The sequence below is a fragment of the Salmo trutta genome, chromosome 39 (genome assembly GCF_901001165.1).
Source record: "Salmo trutta chromosome 39, fSalTru1.1, whole genome shotgun sequence".
In the NCBI taxonomy this organism is placed as follows: domain Eukaryota; kingdom Metazoa; phylum Chordata; class Actinopteri; order Salmoniformes; family Salmonidae; genus Salmo; species Salmo trutta.
The window spans coordinates 4,438,971-4,455,430 of NC_042995.1; the positions used below are offsets into that span (position 1 = coordinate 4,438,971).

The 16,460-nt window shown below is 43.7% G+C and overlaps 1 protein-coding gene across 2 annotated transcripts in view; it reads left to right on the plus strand.

Moving 5' to 3' along the window:
- Positions 1 to 14,825, plus strand: part of LOC115179722 (filamin A-interacting protein 1-like) — a 112,387-nt gene extending 97,562 nt beyond the window's left edge. Inside the window, exons 1-3 of one of the 2 annotated variants that reach the window (XM_029741406.1) lie at positions 3,086 to 3,267; positions 7,236 to 10,050; positions 14,315 to 14,825. In XM_029741406.1, the coding sequence (XP_029597266.1) occupies positions 7,351 to 10,050; positions 14,315 to 14,521 (2,907 nt within the window). In that variant the 5' untranslated portion in view covers positions 3,086 to 3,267; positions 7,236 to 7,350 and the 3' untranslated portion in view covers positions 14,522 to 14,825. Of the gene's footprint in view, positions 1 to 3,085; positions 3,268 to 7,235; positions 10,051 to 14,314 lie in introns of those variants that run through there. The other variant, XM_029741405.1, reaches the window with a different exon arrangement.
- Positions 14,826 to 16,460: the final 1,635 nt, after the last annotated feature.

Below are 16,460 nucleotides of genomic sequence, written 5' to 3' on the forward strand. Positions count from 1 at the left end.
AGTCTGCATACTCCCACAGCACTAACAGTCTGCATACTCCCACAGCACTAACAGCTTGCATACTCCCACAGCACTAACAGTCTGCTTACTCCCACAGCACTAACAGTCTGCATACTCCCACAGCACTAACAGTTTGCATACTCCCACAGCACTAACAGTCTGCTTACTCCCACAGCACTAACAGTCTGCTTACTCTCACAGCACTAACAGTCTGCATACTCCCACAGCACTAACAGTCTGCATACTCCCACAGCACTAACAGTCTGCTTACTCCCACAGCAGTAACAGTCTGCATACTCTCACAGCACTAACAGTCTGCATACTCCCACAGCACTAACAGTCTGCATACTCCCACAGCACTAACAGGCTGCATACTCCCACAGCACTAACAGTCTGCATACTCCCACAGCACTAACAGTCTGCATACTCCCACAGCACTAACAGTCTGCATACTCCCACAGCACTAACAGTCTGCATACTCCCACAGCACTAACAGTCTGCATACTCCCACAGCACTCACAGTCTGCATACTCCCACAGCACTAACAATCTGCATACTCCCACAGCACTAACAATCTGCATACTCCCACAGCACTAACAGTCTGCTTACTCCCACAGCACTAACAGTCTGCATACTCCCACAGCACTAACAATCTGCATACTCCCACAGCACTAACAGTCTGCTTACTCCTACAGCACTAACAGGCTGCATACTCCCACAGCACTAATAATCTGCACACTCCTACAGCAGTAACAGTCTGCATACTCCCACAGCACTAACAATCTGCATACTCCCACAGCACTAACAGTCTGCTTACTCCCACAGCACTAACAGTCTGCATACTCCCACAGCACTAACAGTCTGCTTACTCCCACAGCACTAACAGTCTGCATACTCCCACAGCACTAACAATCTGCACACTCCTACAGCAGTAACAGTCTGCATACTCCTACAGCACTCACAGGAGGGAGAGAGTCCATTTGTCATCTCGGGACACGGTTTGATTCCCAAATGGTGGGTCATGGTGGTTCTTCCTATATGGTATAGAACTTATGGCTTGAAACATTGGTTTTATTCACTTGGCAAGTCTCAAGAGAAGGTCACTTGAACCAATCATGTCTTACAAAGGCCTGATAAAGACGTAAGACCTTTAAAAGGCCTACATAAATGCTTTACAAATCATGTATATACGAAACGTCATAGAGATACGCGTTATTCAGCACAACACACTTTGGGAGCCGTGGATACACATGTAGCTCTAAGATTGTGTGTTCATGGGAAATGTTCTCTGAAACCACACATTTTCACTCAATCAAGCTGATTCATAATACTCTACATTCCATTTCGGAGTATCAGAGGAAGACTCACGTACCAAGACATTACATAAAACAGGGATTCGTTTTTTCCACTATTTATAATTTGGCAGATGCTTCACATAGAGAACTTGTTTGTGTTGCCAACTTTCATGTTCAACGAAGAACATCTGGGATCGGGAGCACTCTGTCTAGGATGTGTTGGAAATGTACAGATTCAGAAATAGACCAACCCTAATTGGGCTTTCTAAATGAAGGAATGTATTTACGTCAGGAACAAACAAATTGTTCCAAAAATTCTAGAAAAATCATGACAGAGTCAAATGTAATCAGTATTTGGTCCTTCGGTCCGTTGTATAATCTGAGTTATCACCACAAAATGTTCTCAAGAAACTTGATTGCACCGTGTCAAATGACGTATTTGTTTCATTGTGGTTGCTGCCATTTTGAAACCACTAACAAGGAGGGAGGGGGTTGTTGGGCTCCTTGCTCTCTGGCCTTCCATGGACATCTCTATTCTACATTGTCTTGGCAGTATTTCCTAATTTTCTACAGCTTGGCAACCGAGCTTTGGCGCCCATTGTGAAGCTGTGACATCTGATTTAGAGGATTTTGGGACAGGAAATGTCCCAGTGTTTCCTTGATTCCCCCTAACGAGGATGATTGATGTCATGTTACGTCCGTGCTGACGCTGTGAACTCCGTTGTTTCAGCGAACAGCTGATGTTCTGTCCGACGACAATGGGGACATTGAACCGATACGGGAGGACAATTTACTCAATGATCTCTATTAGCAGGCTATATCCAGTATTTTGGCCCGCTGAACTTAATGCAGTTGGGTACTAGCTTAGTTTGAGTGTAGTTTGCTGCCAGCTATTTAGTATGAATCTATCATGTTGCTTGTGTGGAGTGGAGAGAGGAGTCTTGGTATCAAGGGAAAGATAGGCACACTGTAGAATAGACTGAGCAATGAGCCGTCTGTGATAATACAGAGGGCTGTAAATGTGAATTGTGAGATGTACTGTAAATGTGAGGGTCGTTTCTAGATGAACGGTCATGTTGAAATCCCGGCAATAAAAGTCCAGACAGCACTCGATTAGCAGTCCCTAATAACAGTCTTACAGACAATCCAACATTATGGATTAGTAGTGTCCTATACTGTTGCTGTATGTTTGTGTTGTTGATTGTGTGTAGTGTTGCATGGAAATGTTTGGCGTGTTTCTAATTCGGTTCGGCTCTAATAGTGTATTACAAGAATAAATTCCAAACACACACAGATTTCCTTACTAAACACGGTTGTCGGTCAAGTTCATTTTGTCTTTTTTTCTTCTGTTGAATCAATGACTCTTACTGAGGAAAGCCAGAAGGAAATGTTGTAACCTAAATCGCTTGTCTCTCCTCACCCTCTGCCTCTGGAGTACAGACAGACCAGAGAGAGCAGATATTTCACACGTTACAGACGTCACTCAACACTTTTCCTCTCTGTTCTTGTTTTAAGGCCCACACCACACCTAGGTGGACAAACACACACACACACACACACACACACACACACACACACACACACACACACACACACACATACGCTTAAGCCCACATGCAAAGAATCTCTCTCTCTCACACGCACACACACACACACCGCTTTGAGATGCAGGGAGGCTGTACACACACACACACACACACACACACACACACACACACACACACACACACTGGAGTACACACCCCTTTGAGAGGCAGGGAGGCTGTACAACACAAAGTTCCATATAAGGGCATGTTGATGATGTAATGCTCCATAGGCAGGGAGCATGCAGTGAGACATATCTTATTGTTTGGTCTCCCTGCTGGAATGTCCACATCACAGACCGCTGTGTGAGAGCTGAGAGACAGAGAGAGTACAGCAACATAATGAGCTTCAATCACTGAGGCTGCCACCGGACAGACCTATGGAACAGGTAGGAGGCAAGGCAACTTTAACTCAACTTAGCTGCTCTGTTGGTTCGTTATGGAGCACTGTGACTGAGTGCAATGGGGATAAGTACAGCTTTGATATTGACATTCAGTTGGGTTAGTGTAAAGAATTGATTTCTGACTCTGGGAAAGTTGTGTCTTTTGGGATACAATTATAAGCAATCTATTAGAAATAAAGGTTTCATTCAACAAGTTCGTGAAAAAATGCTGAAACAATTTTGACAAATTTCAGTCTGATATTTTGGAAACTGATTACAATTAAACGGATGCTGAGTACAGTAACTAAATATTGTAACAATTTGTGCACAATGTTTATTCCCTAATTGTGATTTTCAAATGTACCATTGAGGGAGAACATTGATAGAAGCTGATTCAGTGTGTGAGTTAAAGCTATGGGTAATTCAGTGGTTCATTTCCTAAGCGTAGTTGAACAGGCCACTCAACACTCACACGACATTCTAATGTCTGTGAGAATCCGGGGGAAATGTGCCTGGTGAAATAAAAAATATGGTAATTGTTATTTGAACCTGCTCTCCTGTGAAAAATGAATATAAAACTCAGATATTACAATGAATTCAACAACCTGAAAAATATATACTTTTTGACGAGCTATTGATTGTGTAACGTACAGCATAGCCAGCTAAACCCCTAAAATGTAATTATTAAAAATAAAATATTTAATTAGCACAGTCATTCAACTAAAGGCATACAAATATTGCCTATCATTTTATGAGCCCATACTGCTTACTGATTGCCCTCTGCTGGACGTATGCTGGTCAGCTTCCTGTCTCTTTCATAAAGCACTCCAGGAATAATCCTCCTAACAAACTGACTGCTTCTATCTATTTACACTAAAAACAGGGTTCAGGATCAAACATGAACAGATCATTGTTTTATAATGTCTTCTGTAAATGATGTGTATGCTCCCGTGTGAATGAGGCCTCGAAGCTTGGTCTCAATGAGACTCCCTGTTAATATAAATGTCAAATAAAATCTGGTGTTTTAAGGGAAAGGGCAAGAAATTGACCTATAACAAGGGCATTGTCTTGGATGTTGACTTCTAAAACATACACACAGAATACTGGCATGTCCTGTATCATCTCAGCAGCAGCACTGTTTACAGAGTCTGAGCCGTAGTTTCCAGCTCTGCTTGCCACAGCTGCTTGTTTAAATGTGAGGAAAAGCCCTCTGTGGCCTTCGCCATAATGGTGGGCATGGTGACATCCTGCTGCCGGCTGTGTGTGTGTGTTTTCCCCTCTGCATGCTGATGTTGCTCAGAAGAGGTCAGTAGGTGAATGGTTGGCTTTGGGTTAATAGCCATCTGCACCCACACCCATTTCTTAACTGCTTACCATGCAGAAGGCACCACTCTATTTTCCATGACATAGAAACTCCTTATGGGAATGTACCGTTTTAGACAGACTGACTCTATTTGGAAAATTGGCAGTGATAAAATAAATTGTTCAATCAAGTGTGGCCTTTACCGTACCTTGTAATCAACATTCCAGTAAAATCCCAAAGTTAATCGCGCAATAGAATTAATTAATCTAGAATAGGATTTGGTAGTTTTTCAATGATTAATAAACAAAGTCGCTGTTCTCTGCAGCTCACATCTTGTATAACCAAGTTTGATGACAAAGCCGTATCAGGATGAACTGGGTAAACTAGTACATCATTCATTGGCAACCGTTGAGAATTGCCCCTCTTATTCCCCTTTCAACCATATAGTCACAGTTGACTCACTGGCAGTTCAACGTCTGCTCTCCCAAGTTGTGTTATTCGATTGTCAAGTCCCACTAGTCCAACAGAATTCTGAGTCCATGGGAAACAGAATCCAATGATTGTCCCTTAGGAGGGACACAGTATTCTCATGTCAAGTGATTAAGATCCTAGGGAATACATGTAATTCCTCTCCAGAGACATCATATAGCCTATTATGCCTTGGCTGATCTCAAGCACCTGATTAATAATACATGGAAGTTTCCCTAAATGTATCTTCTGTTTCCATAATGTATCTTCACAATGTAACCCTCTGTGTTTAAAAATGGGGAAACCAGGATGACTTGTACTAACTAGCAGAGTCTAAAGTCCAGGACCTCGGCTCACATTCTATTCTGGTTTGATTACATCACTGGGAAAACGGCGCATAACTGGGTAGCAGAGATAACTGCTAGAGTAAACAAGGATACAAATAAAGCAGTCTAGCTCTAGCTACATTCTAGCTACATTTGCAGGCCTTTATATGGCTGCCACTCCTCTGCTCTGCCCTGACGTCTGAGCAATGTTCATAGAATATCATGATTTAGATGATTTTTCAAAATGATCGTTTCTGACAGAAAGACATGTCTTCAGATATTGTAGAACTGACTGTACCACACATTCCCATTGTGAACTTTCTCAGTGGGACACTAGAGGCCTTTACAAACTCCTCCCCATCTGATGCTATCCTACTGTACATCAACTTCAAGCTGATCAGCTTTGATCATCAGATCTCTGGCACAGTGGAACATGTGGAACATCATGGGATTAACATCATAGGACATAGGACAGCCCCAGCCCTACCATGGACCTGCCTTAGCCCCAGTTCTACCAGCTATCATGCTGACATCATGTTCCTCTACAGGAGACTAGGTGTAATTAGTGATCCCTGAGAGAGGCCCTCTGTTTATCCAGCCAGGCTGTAATTGCCTCTGGAAGCGGGGGGGATTCCTTTAAATATATAACCAGAGAGAGAGGGAGGCAGGGGGTAGTAGAGGAACCCCTTAATTAGGGGATTGTTCCATGCCAATGCGACATCTGTGCTAGCACGCTGGCAGCTGCACATTCAGCAGTCATAACATCCCCTCCGACGCTGCCTGGAGCGGAGGCACACTGGCCCAGTGCGATGCATGCCCTGCCAGCTACCGTGACCCCAGCTTCCCCCGTGATTCTGTTACATATGCTGTATATACAGTAGACTGTACATTTACACTGGGCATACACCTACACACATGCTCACAAGTACACTCTATGAACTCAATATCACTCTAGACGTTAAAATAACTGCAATGTAAGCTTAGTTGTTTCTTTAAGCAGGGTAGCTGCCTCTAACAGGTATGAAAGAGGACTGTATTCACTGGGACATTTAAAAAACAGCAGTGTGGCTGAATACGGGTTTAGTCTACAGTTTGATGGGGACTGATGGGAGTATTCTTGTCAGATAGGGGTCAGGGTAAACATTCAGCATTCTAGAAAAGTCTAGCCACCACAGCCAAAGATCAGAGTGCATTTGGATGGAACATCCTCACACAGTACAAACACTGCATTTAGTCCATTCTCTATTATTTTTCTTCTTTCAAGTAACAGTAGATAAGCAATACAGGACATCAGTAATCAGTAATGTAAATCCTAATAAGGGTAATATAGATAGTAAATGTGTATAGGAATGACTATAAGAAGTACTATTTTGGACTTTTACTACGGCATGTAGAGTTTCCAACCCATATGAGAGTTAACTGCTATCGGGGGACCTTAAAAGGAACACACTGCAAGTGTATGTCAGGCTACCAACTTGGGAAAGTTAGCACAGTTATATTTATGAACTGTTAAAGTTTCCATTACATAAAATGTCAAACCCCTTCAGAAATCCATTCAGTATGGTCAGACAAATGTGACACCCATGAGTGTTTATGGTGTGTCTGCATTCCTACTAATAATAGGCCCGATGGCACTTTGGGAATAAGAATTAGACACATTTGACACTTCACAAGCAAACAACGAATGACAATTTTCTACCAAGCTGATATACTGTATATTGTTTATGTTATATTATTGATGTTGTGTTATGTTGCTCCCTGTGTCATCCATCACCTTCTCCACCCATGTGTCAGTTGTCCAATGTGTGTATCAGTGAAAAGTTCAACATTCTTTTTTATTCAAACTTTTTTCTCTTCTTCTTGTGCTTTTCTTTCAGACTGAAGTTGCTCATTGACCAGGAAAAGGCCTATCAGGAAAGGAAAGAGGAGGAGAACAACAAGAAGGTCACCAGCCTAAAGGAGGAGCTGACCAAGCTGAAGTCGTTTGCGTTGATGGTCGTGGACGAGCAGCAGCGCCTCACAGAGCAATTGACCCAACAGACTGCTAAGGTCCAGGAACTGACCGCCAGCGCCTCCCACACCCAGGAAGAGCTGAGCTCTGCTAATGCAAAGGTGCAAGAGGGGGAGGAGAAAGTTTTTCGCTTGGAGACAGAGCTAGGCGACCAAGCCAGTCGCTTTCACCAGGAACAGGAGACCATGACAGCCAAACTGACCAGCGAGGATGCCCAGAACCGGCAGCTCAAGCAGAAACTGTCCACACTCAGCCGGCAGCTGGATGAACTGGAGGAGACCAACAAGACCCTCCGGAGGGCCGAGGACGAGCTCCAGGAGCTGAGGGACAAGATCAGCCGCGGGGAATGTGGCAACTCCAGCCTCATGGATGAGGTGGAGGAGTTACGGAAAAGGGTTCTGGAGATGGAGGGGAAGGACGAGGAGCTGGTCAGAATGGAGGACCAGTGCAGGGACCTCAACAAGAAGCTGGAGAAGGAAGCCAGCCAAAGCCGTAGCCTGAAGGCTGATGTGGACAAGCTGAACCACAGGATCATGGAGCTGGAGAAACTAGAGGATGCGTTCGGCAAGAGCAAACAGGAGTGCAACGCGCTAAAGTGCAATCTGGACAAAGAGAGGACAGTGTCAAAGGTTCTGTCCAGAGAGATGGACATCCTGAAAGCGAGGGTCAAAGAACTGGAGGCCGTGGAGGGTCAGCTGGAGAAGACAGAGCTTACACTAAAGGAAGACCTCACCAAGCTGAAGACGCTGACAGTCATGCTGGTGGATGAAAGGAAGACCATGGCTGAGAAACTGAAAGCGATGGAGGACAAGGTCCATAACAGCACTGGAAAATTGCAAGCTGAGCAGGACAAAGTCACAACAGTAACAGAGAAGCTTATCGAGGAAAGCAAGAAAGCCCTAAGGTCGAATGCTGAGCTTGAGGAGAAAATGTGTGGCGCCACCAAGGACAGGGATGAACTCAAGGCCAAGCTCCAAGCTGAGGAGGAAAAGAGCAACGACCTGCAGTCCAAAGTTACCATGATGAAGAAGAGGTTGCAGTCACTGGAAGCTGCAGAGAGGGAATTCCTGAGGAACAAAGCCAAAGAGGAAAACATCAAGGCGCCCATCGCCAACCACTCCCAACAAGAGGACTACAAAGTCAAAGACCTTACACAGGAAGTTGAGCGCCTGAGGCGAAAACTTAAAGATATGAAGGTTGTCGAAGACGACTTGTTGAAGACTGAGGATGATTTTGAGTCAATGGAGAAGAGATACTCCAGGGAACAAGAGCGAGCAAAGGCCTTGATGGAGGAGTTGGAAATATCCAGGAACGAGCTCTTAAAGTACCAACTGGCAGAGAAGCAAGAGTCCAACCAGGAGCACATCCTCTACAAGCGCCTGAAAGAGGAAGAGGCCAAGTCCAGTCATCTGACCCGAGAGGTGGCGGCCCTAAAAGAGAAGATCCATGAATATATGGGCACAGAGGAAAACATCTGTCGCATGAAAAACGACCACTCCACCTTGCAAAGAAAACTGACTCTGCAAGAGGTGAAAAATAAAGAACTGGCTAGAGAGATGGAAACCCTCAATCGGGAGCTGGAGCGATACCGTCGCTTCAGCAAAAGTCTCCGCCCAGGCATGAACGGCAGACGTTTCTCAGACTTACAGGTGTGCACCAAGGAGGTACAGACAGATCCAGCAGACCACCTTCGACCCAACTACAAGAGCATCGCCCCACTGGAGCGGGCCGTGGTGAATGGAAAACTGTACGAAGAGAGTGACTCTGAGCACGATCCAAACTACAACAATGAGCTGCCCCTCGCCCAATGTAACCCCTCCCTCTTCAACAATGTCAACAACCTCAACAACAACATCAGGAGAGTCCCCTTTCTCAAAACCAAAGAAAGCCACAACCCAGTCAATGGGAAAGTGCAGGTTCCCAGACAGAATGGGAATCACGTGCAGCAAGGAGATGTGTTTCTGACACACAGCCCCGGGCAACCACTGCACATCAAGGTAACCCCAGACCACGGGCATAACATGGCCATGCTAGAAATCACCAGCCCCACCGCAGAAAACACCCAGTCATACACCAGCACTGCAGTCATCCCCACAAGCGGAGGTCCACCCAAACAAAGAATCACCATAATTCAGAACGCATCCATCTCCCCGACTACCAGAAACAAAGGTCAAAGGTCCCCCTCGTCAGATGGTTCCCCCTGCACTCCTGATCGAGCCATATCTCCCTTCACCATGGCCACCTACTCTAGAGCAATGACCCCAGACTCCTCTGGGTCGGTCACTCCAGACAGGGCTATGTCACCCATCCAGATTGTGTCGGTCACAACAGGCACTCCTGACCGGTCCCTGTCCACGGAGCCAGTAGAGGTCATGGGAGGTCATGCAGTCTTCAGGGTGACACCAGAGAGGCAGAGCAGCTGGCAGGTTCAGAGGTCCAACAGCTCCGGCCCCAACGTCATCACCACAGAGGACAACAAAATCCACATTCACTTAGGGAGCCCCTTCATTCAGAGCTTAAACACTACACCCCAGCCTGTGAGCCCATGCTACTCACCTGGGCAGGAGCAGAGATCTCCTGTATTATCCAATGGTACCCCTGTCAAAGGCAACAGCAAAATCACAAGTAGCATCACTATAAAGCCAACATCCACCCCAATCAAAAGGCCTTCACAAATTACAGTAAGTAATGCCTATGACTGACTGATTCCCCATCCCAAGATACCTCACCCCATTAGTAAACCCTAGTTTGTCCGCCGCCCATTACCACCACCTATCCCAACCCAACCTCCTCAGTCCCTAGTCATCCGATCTTGATCCATCCACCTCCATTTTACTTGATCTGTATGAAGAGAGGCCGACCTAACCACTTCTCTGTTTGTGTTTGGGGTTTGTTTGTTTGGTTGGTTCTGTTTGGAAAGATGTTTGCATGCATGAATTGTCATTCAAATACAAAACAAAACAATAACCCTTTGAAGGCACTTGTAGTAAGAAACTTTTACTGAACACCGGGGTAACTTTACTGTATATGCTATTTGGTAAATATACCATGTACTAAGACTATTCACTGATGGACCGTTTCAATTGTGTTTAAACTTCATATTACACAACTTGCATTTGTTTAAGCTGATTTATTTTCTAAATATTAAAGTGTGCAAAAGTTATGTTTTAGTTTGTCATCCATGCTTGCATATTTCATTTACTCATTCAAAAGTGGTAAACCCTACATGCTGAATGATGAAAATGAGGAATATATTTCAAGGTTAAAATATATATTTAAATGTTTTTTATTTATGCATGTTTTCTAGTTTTTACATGTTATTTTTTCATTGTGATCTAATTTTCACTGCTCAAGTGCTACCTTAACCATTTGAAATAGTCTTCAATCAATACAACCTCTGATAGCAGTCCATTGTCCTTCAACCATCAAGACACACACATACAATGAATAGGACATTTTAGAGCCACTTAATTTATGTTTTTTACTAGCAGGACTCTCAGAAGAACTCTTGTGTGAACATCCAGAATTTATTAGAAAACGAAAAAAAAGGCCAGGGAATTCTGACATGTGTTTTCTTGGCTGAGTTAAATTCATAGGCTGGTGATGTCATAGTTTCTCCTTCTATCCCAAACACAAAAACCCAGTTACCAAGAGTAAAGACTAGCATGAGTGAATTTGAAGTTCCTCTTTAATGATACCATGGAAAGTACATGTAAGTCAGCTTGGACGAACAAGAGGTGCTTTAACTATTGAGGGTCTTCTCCAAGTGGATGTTTCTTTGCTGCAACTCTCTGCATCAATTTGAATCAATATTCTTTACGTTCATCATAGTGTTGTATGATTCTTTTGCAAATACATACAGGTGTTTTAATGGCAAATTATCATGCAACCTACACAACAACGCAAATAGATTGCGGTATAGGAATGAAGAAAAACCACACTCATCACTCAAAGCACTGGCTTATCATGAAGAGACTTCTGAGTGACATTGGTAATATAAAGCTCACCTGAATGAAGCATAAATGTGTCAGATCTATTCACGCATTCACCCAATCCAAATACCCTCTGAGTCAGTATCACTATAAAGAGGTGTCTATATTAAGCTTTAAATCGATTCAGGCTGGGAGCATTGACGTTTGGAAACAGGATCCCAATCTCTCAATGCCCAAGAATAATTTGCAGGCTAAACAAGATGCTATTCATTCAAGGGATCAGAGCAGCTGTGTCCTTAAATATCCTCCATGTCATTATCTATCTGATCGTACTTATTCACATCTAGAGGTCATTGTTCGAGCCAGGCAGATCATATGTTCTGATGTCAAAATAACATCACAGTCCATATTGAACGAGAGCAAAGTGCAAGTAGTATGGATGATGGCTTCATAGTCCGACACACCCTTTCCTTTTTTATATCTCACTTGACGCATGACCTTTGGCATGTCAGCTAAATCTAAGGTCCTATGTAAGCTATACAATCACACAGCACCATCATCCACTGTGCTGTTTTTCAATACAGAAAGTAAAGTAGCCAATCAGAGGCGAGACTAATCTTCAGTGTACATCACAGGCTAGCCTAATGTAGCAGGCGTAAAAAGACGCCTGAGCGGAGTTCCCACATCCGTTATTCAGGGGAAACAGAAGTTAGGTTGAAAATATTGTATCTCTGAAAACCGGATGTAAGCGGTTTCTGGCGACCCTGCATAGGCTAATCCCAGGCTAGTTTAGGAGTTGATGGGATTCACGTGTAGTTTACAATAACGGTCATCATCACAATTGTATCCAAACACCTTGACCAATAGGCCCAATGAACAAGGAGAGGAAAATAAACGGACAGGGCAGGGCCCATTTCAAACAAAGGCCTCATATTGTGAACGAAAGAGGATCCTGAGGCCCATTAGTGTGCTGTGAAATAGTGTCTCGCACCACAATCCAAGCACCAAACAAATCCTGTGTTTTGTTGCCATGGAGACAACCGTGCATCTTTGCCAGTATTGCAGAACGCAGGCCGGCCTACTGAACTGCAGGCTGGTCTGTCCGTGGCAGAGGAAGTGCTTACTCTAGTACTCCTGCTGCATGCCTCCAAAGGGAGGAGGCTTATAATTAAAGGTCATTCCGTGTAAAATCAACATGGCCCCCTGAAATGACCCACACAGATTTGCTGGTCCATTAACCTCATTTTCAAAACACATTTCAAATTGATGTCCTGCATGGATTTAAGGACATGGTTCATTGCACGTTTTAGAATAAATTTTCGAAACCATAAAACACTTATGCACACTCACTTACAGTTGGTCTTTAACAGCGTTTAACCACTCACTCCTTGGACTGGGTAGATTCACTCAATAGCTTTCGGCATGAAACTGGAGTGTCTCACAAGAGCTCTCTCTCAGAGAAAGAAAGAGTGATGAAATAAGCTGCAACGTTTAAACTACAGTATAATAACCTATATTGCGCAACAGGTCTGGGAGAATGCCTTAATGTGCATGATGAACAGCCTCCCCAATGACACCCTATTCCCTATATAGCACACTACTTTTGACCAGGGCCCATAGGAATAGGGTGCCATTTGGGACATAAATAATCATCATCTATTCCCCTTCTTGTCTTTCTTTGCTCTAAGCGCCCTCATCATCATCCCTCTAGTCTCACATGCAGTTACATTAAAGCCAGAGGAGAAAGAGAGAGGGGAGTTTTTAACTGAGCAGAGAGAAAGCGAGAGAGAGGGGTTTAAACTGAGCAGAGAGAGAGGGGGGTTTAAACTGAGCAGAGAGAGAGATCAGAGAGGGGTTTAAACTGAGTAGAGAGAGTGGGGTTTAAACTGAGCAGAGAGAAAGAGAACGAGAGAGAGGGAGAGAGGGATTTAAACTGAGTAGAGAGAGAGAGTTGGGTTTAAACTGAGCAGAGAGAGAGTGGGGTTTAAACTGAATAGAGAGAGAGAGAGAGAGATTTAAACAGAGCAGAGAGAGAGAGGGGGGTCTAAACTGAGCAGAGAGAAAGAGAAAGAGAGAGAGAGAGAGGGGGGGAAAGGGATTTAAACTGAGTAGAAAGAGAGAGTATGGCTTAAACTGAGCAGAGAGAGTGGGGTTTAAACTGAGCAGAGAGAGAGAGGTTTAAACTGAGCAGAGAGAGAGAGAGAGAGAGAGAGGTTTAAACTGAGCAGAGAGAGAGAGCAGGGGTTTAACTAAGCAGAGAGAGAGAGAGGAGTTTAAACTGGGCAGAAATAGAGAGGGGTTTAAACTGGGCAATAACTGGGGTTTAAACTGAGCAAAGAGAGAGGGGGGGTTAGACTGAGCAGAGAGGGGTTTAGACTGAGCAGAGAGCAAAGAGGGGTTTAAACTAAACGCAGAGTGATGACAAACATGAAGAGCTCCTACGGTGACATCACCTTCTGGCAGAGCTGAGACACAGAGCTAGGAGCATTAGATGACAGTTTAAGCTGATTGTGCATTAAACAATGCAGTGATGCAAACCCCAAGGGAGTCATTTCCTGTGACTGTTTTGGCAGTTGGTGCAAGATCCAATACCTGTCTCCAAACATTTTCCCTCCCCACTCTCTCTTATAAGCCTTCTTTGGGAGCATAACAATTACTTGTGTGTGAATAGCTCTATGAACTCCAAAGACGGTATCAGAAAGGGAATCATGGATTTCTTTAGTTCCATTCTTTACAGCGGTCGGTTGTGTTGAAAAAATGGTCAAAGCTTTACTTAATAAAGAGTAATGTTTTATTAGTCTACTTGTTATACTGCAGCATACATGAGCCTGTACATGTCTTAATAAGCATGTAATGAATTATTTTGTAATGTGTTTTGTCAAAAACTGCTAGATATTTGCTACTGTATGCCAAAAAACATTATTTGGCACCATCTTGTGGTCAGTTTGATAAACAACCTACAGTTATATATCGTAAGGATATTGAATCCTTTTTTCTCTCCATCTATTCTCAGATCCCCTTGGAAGCATTCCGACGCCCAGGCCCAACCAGGATCCCCAAACCTAAAGCCTACAGTACAAAAGGAGCAAACAGTGTGGTCAATCCAGGGCAGAGCAATAAAGGACAGCCCCAGACAGCTCTCTCCTCAGAGAAGGTGCTGCAGGGTACTCAGAGTGCAGCCAACAACCTCAATATGGTCAACCGCCCCACTAGAATATAACGTCACACACTTGGATGTACCATCACATTATGATCTCAATTATGATGTATTCCTGTTGCTACAAAGACTTCTGCTTTTGTGTGCCTCGGTATTGATAATGAAAACACCAAAATAGGAAGATTAGTAGGCCTAGGTTAACTAGCATATGTGTTTCACAAAGAATAATTCACTGATCTGTCTGTGTAAGCAGCAGGGGTGCAACTTTTACTGGGGACGGGGTTTTATAATTGGAATGTGATACAAAACAAGGCAACGGTGTACTTTAGGACCATGCGGACGCCTCCGAGCAGTCGGGTAGGAAAAATAAAATATATATACAGTTGAAGTCGGAAGTTTACGTACACCTTAGCCAAATACATTTAAACTCAGTTTTTCACAATTCCTGACATTTAATCCAAGTAAACATTCCCTGTCTTAAGTCAGTTAGGATCACCACTTTATTTTAAGAATGTGAAATGTCAGAATAATAGTAGAGACAATGATTTATTTCAGCTTTTATTTATTTCATCACATTCCTAGTGGGTCAGAAGTTTACATACACTCAATTAGTATTTGGTAGCATTGCCTTTAAATTGTTTCACTTGGGTCAAACGTTTCTGGTAGCCTTCCACAAGTTTCCCAGAATAAGTTGGGTGAATTTTGGCCCATTCCTCCTGACAGAGCTGGTGTAACTGAGTCAGGTTTGTAGGCCTCCTTGCTCGCACACGCTTTTTCAGTTCTGCCCACAAATTTTCTATAGGATTGAGGTCAGGTCTTTGTGATGGCCACTCTAATACCTTGACTTTGTTGTCCTTAAGCCATTTTGCAACAACTTTGGAAGTATGCTTGGGGTTATTGTCCATTTGGAAGACCCATTTGCGACCAAGTCCTAACCTCCTGACTGATGTCTTGAGATGTTGCTTCAGTATATCCACATAATTTTCCTCCTCATGATGCCATCTATTTTGTGAAGTGCACCAGTCCCTCCTGCAGCAAAGCACAACCCACAACATGATGCTGCCACCCCCGTGCTTCACGGTTAGGATGGTATTCTTTGGCTTGCAAGCCTCCCCCTTTTTCCTCCAAACATAATAATGGTCATTATGGGCAAACAGTTCTATTTTTGTTTCATCAGACTAGAGGACATTTCTCCAAAAAGTACAATCTTTGTCCCCATGTGCAGTTGCAAACCGCAGTCTGGCATTTTTATGTTGGTTTTGGAGCTGTGGGTTCTTCCTTGCGGAGCTGCCTTTCAGGTTATGTAGATATAGGACTCGTTTTACTGTGGATATAGATACTTTTGTACCCGTTTCCTCCAGCATCTTCACAAGGTCCTTTGCTGTTGTTCTGGGATTAATTTGCACTTTTCGCACCAAAGCACGTTCAACTCTAGGAGACAGAACGCGTCTCCTTCCTGAGCGGTATGACGGCTGCGTGCTCCCATGGTGTTTATACTCGCGTACTGTTGTTTGTACAGATGAACGTGGTCCCTTCAGCCGTTTGGAAATTGCTCCCAAGGATGAACCAGACTTGTGGAGGTCTGCAATTGTCTTTCTGATGTCTTGGCAGATTTCTTTTGATTTCCCCATGATGTCAAGCACTGAGATTGAAAGTAGGCCTTGAAATACATCCACAGGTACACCTCCAATTGACTCAAATTATGTCAATTAGCCTATCAGAAGCTTCTAAAGCCATGACATCATTTTATGGAATTTTCCAAGCTGTTTGAAGGCACAGTCAACTTAGTGTATGTAAACTTCTGACCCACTGGAATTGTGATACAGTGAATTACAAGTGAAATAATCTGTCTGTAAACAATTGTTGGAAAAATGACTTGTGTCATGCACAAAGGAGATGTCCTAACCGACCTGCCAAAACTATAGTTTGTTAACAAGAAATTTGTGGAGTGGTTGAAAAACTAGTTTTAATGACTCCAAACTAAGTGTATGTAAACTTCCGA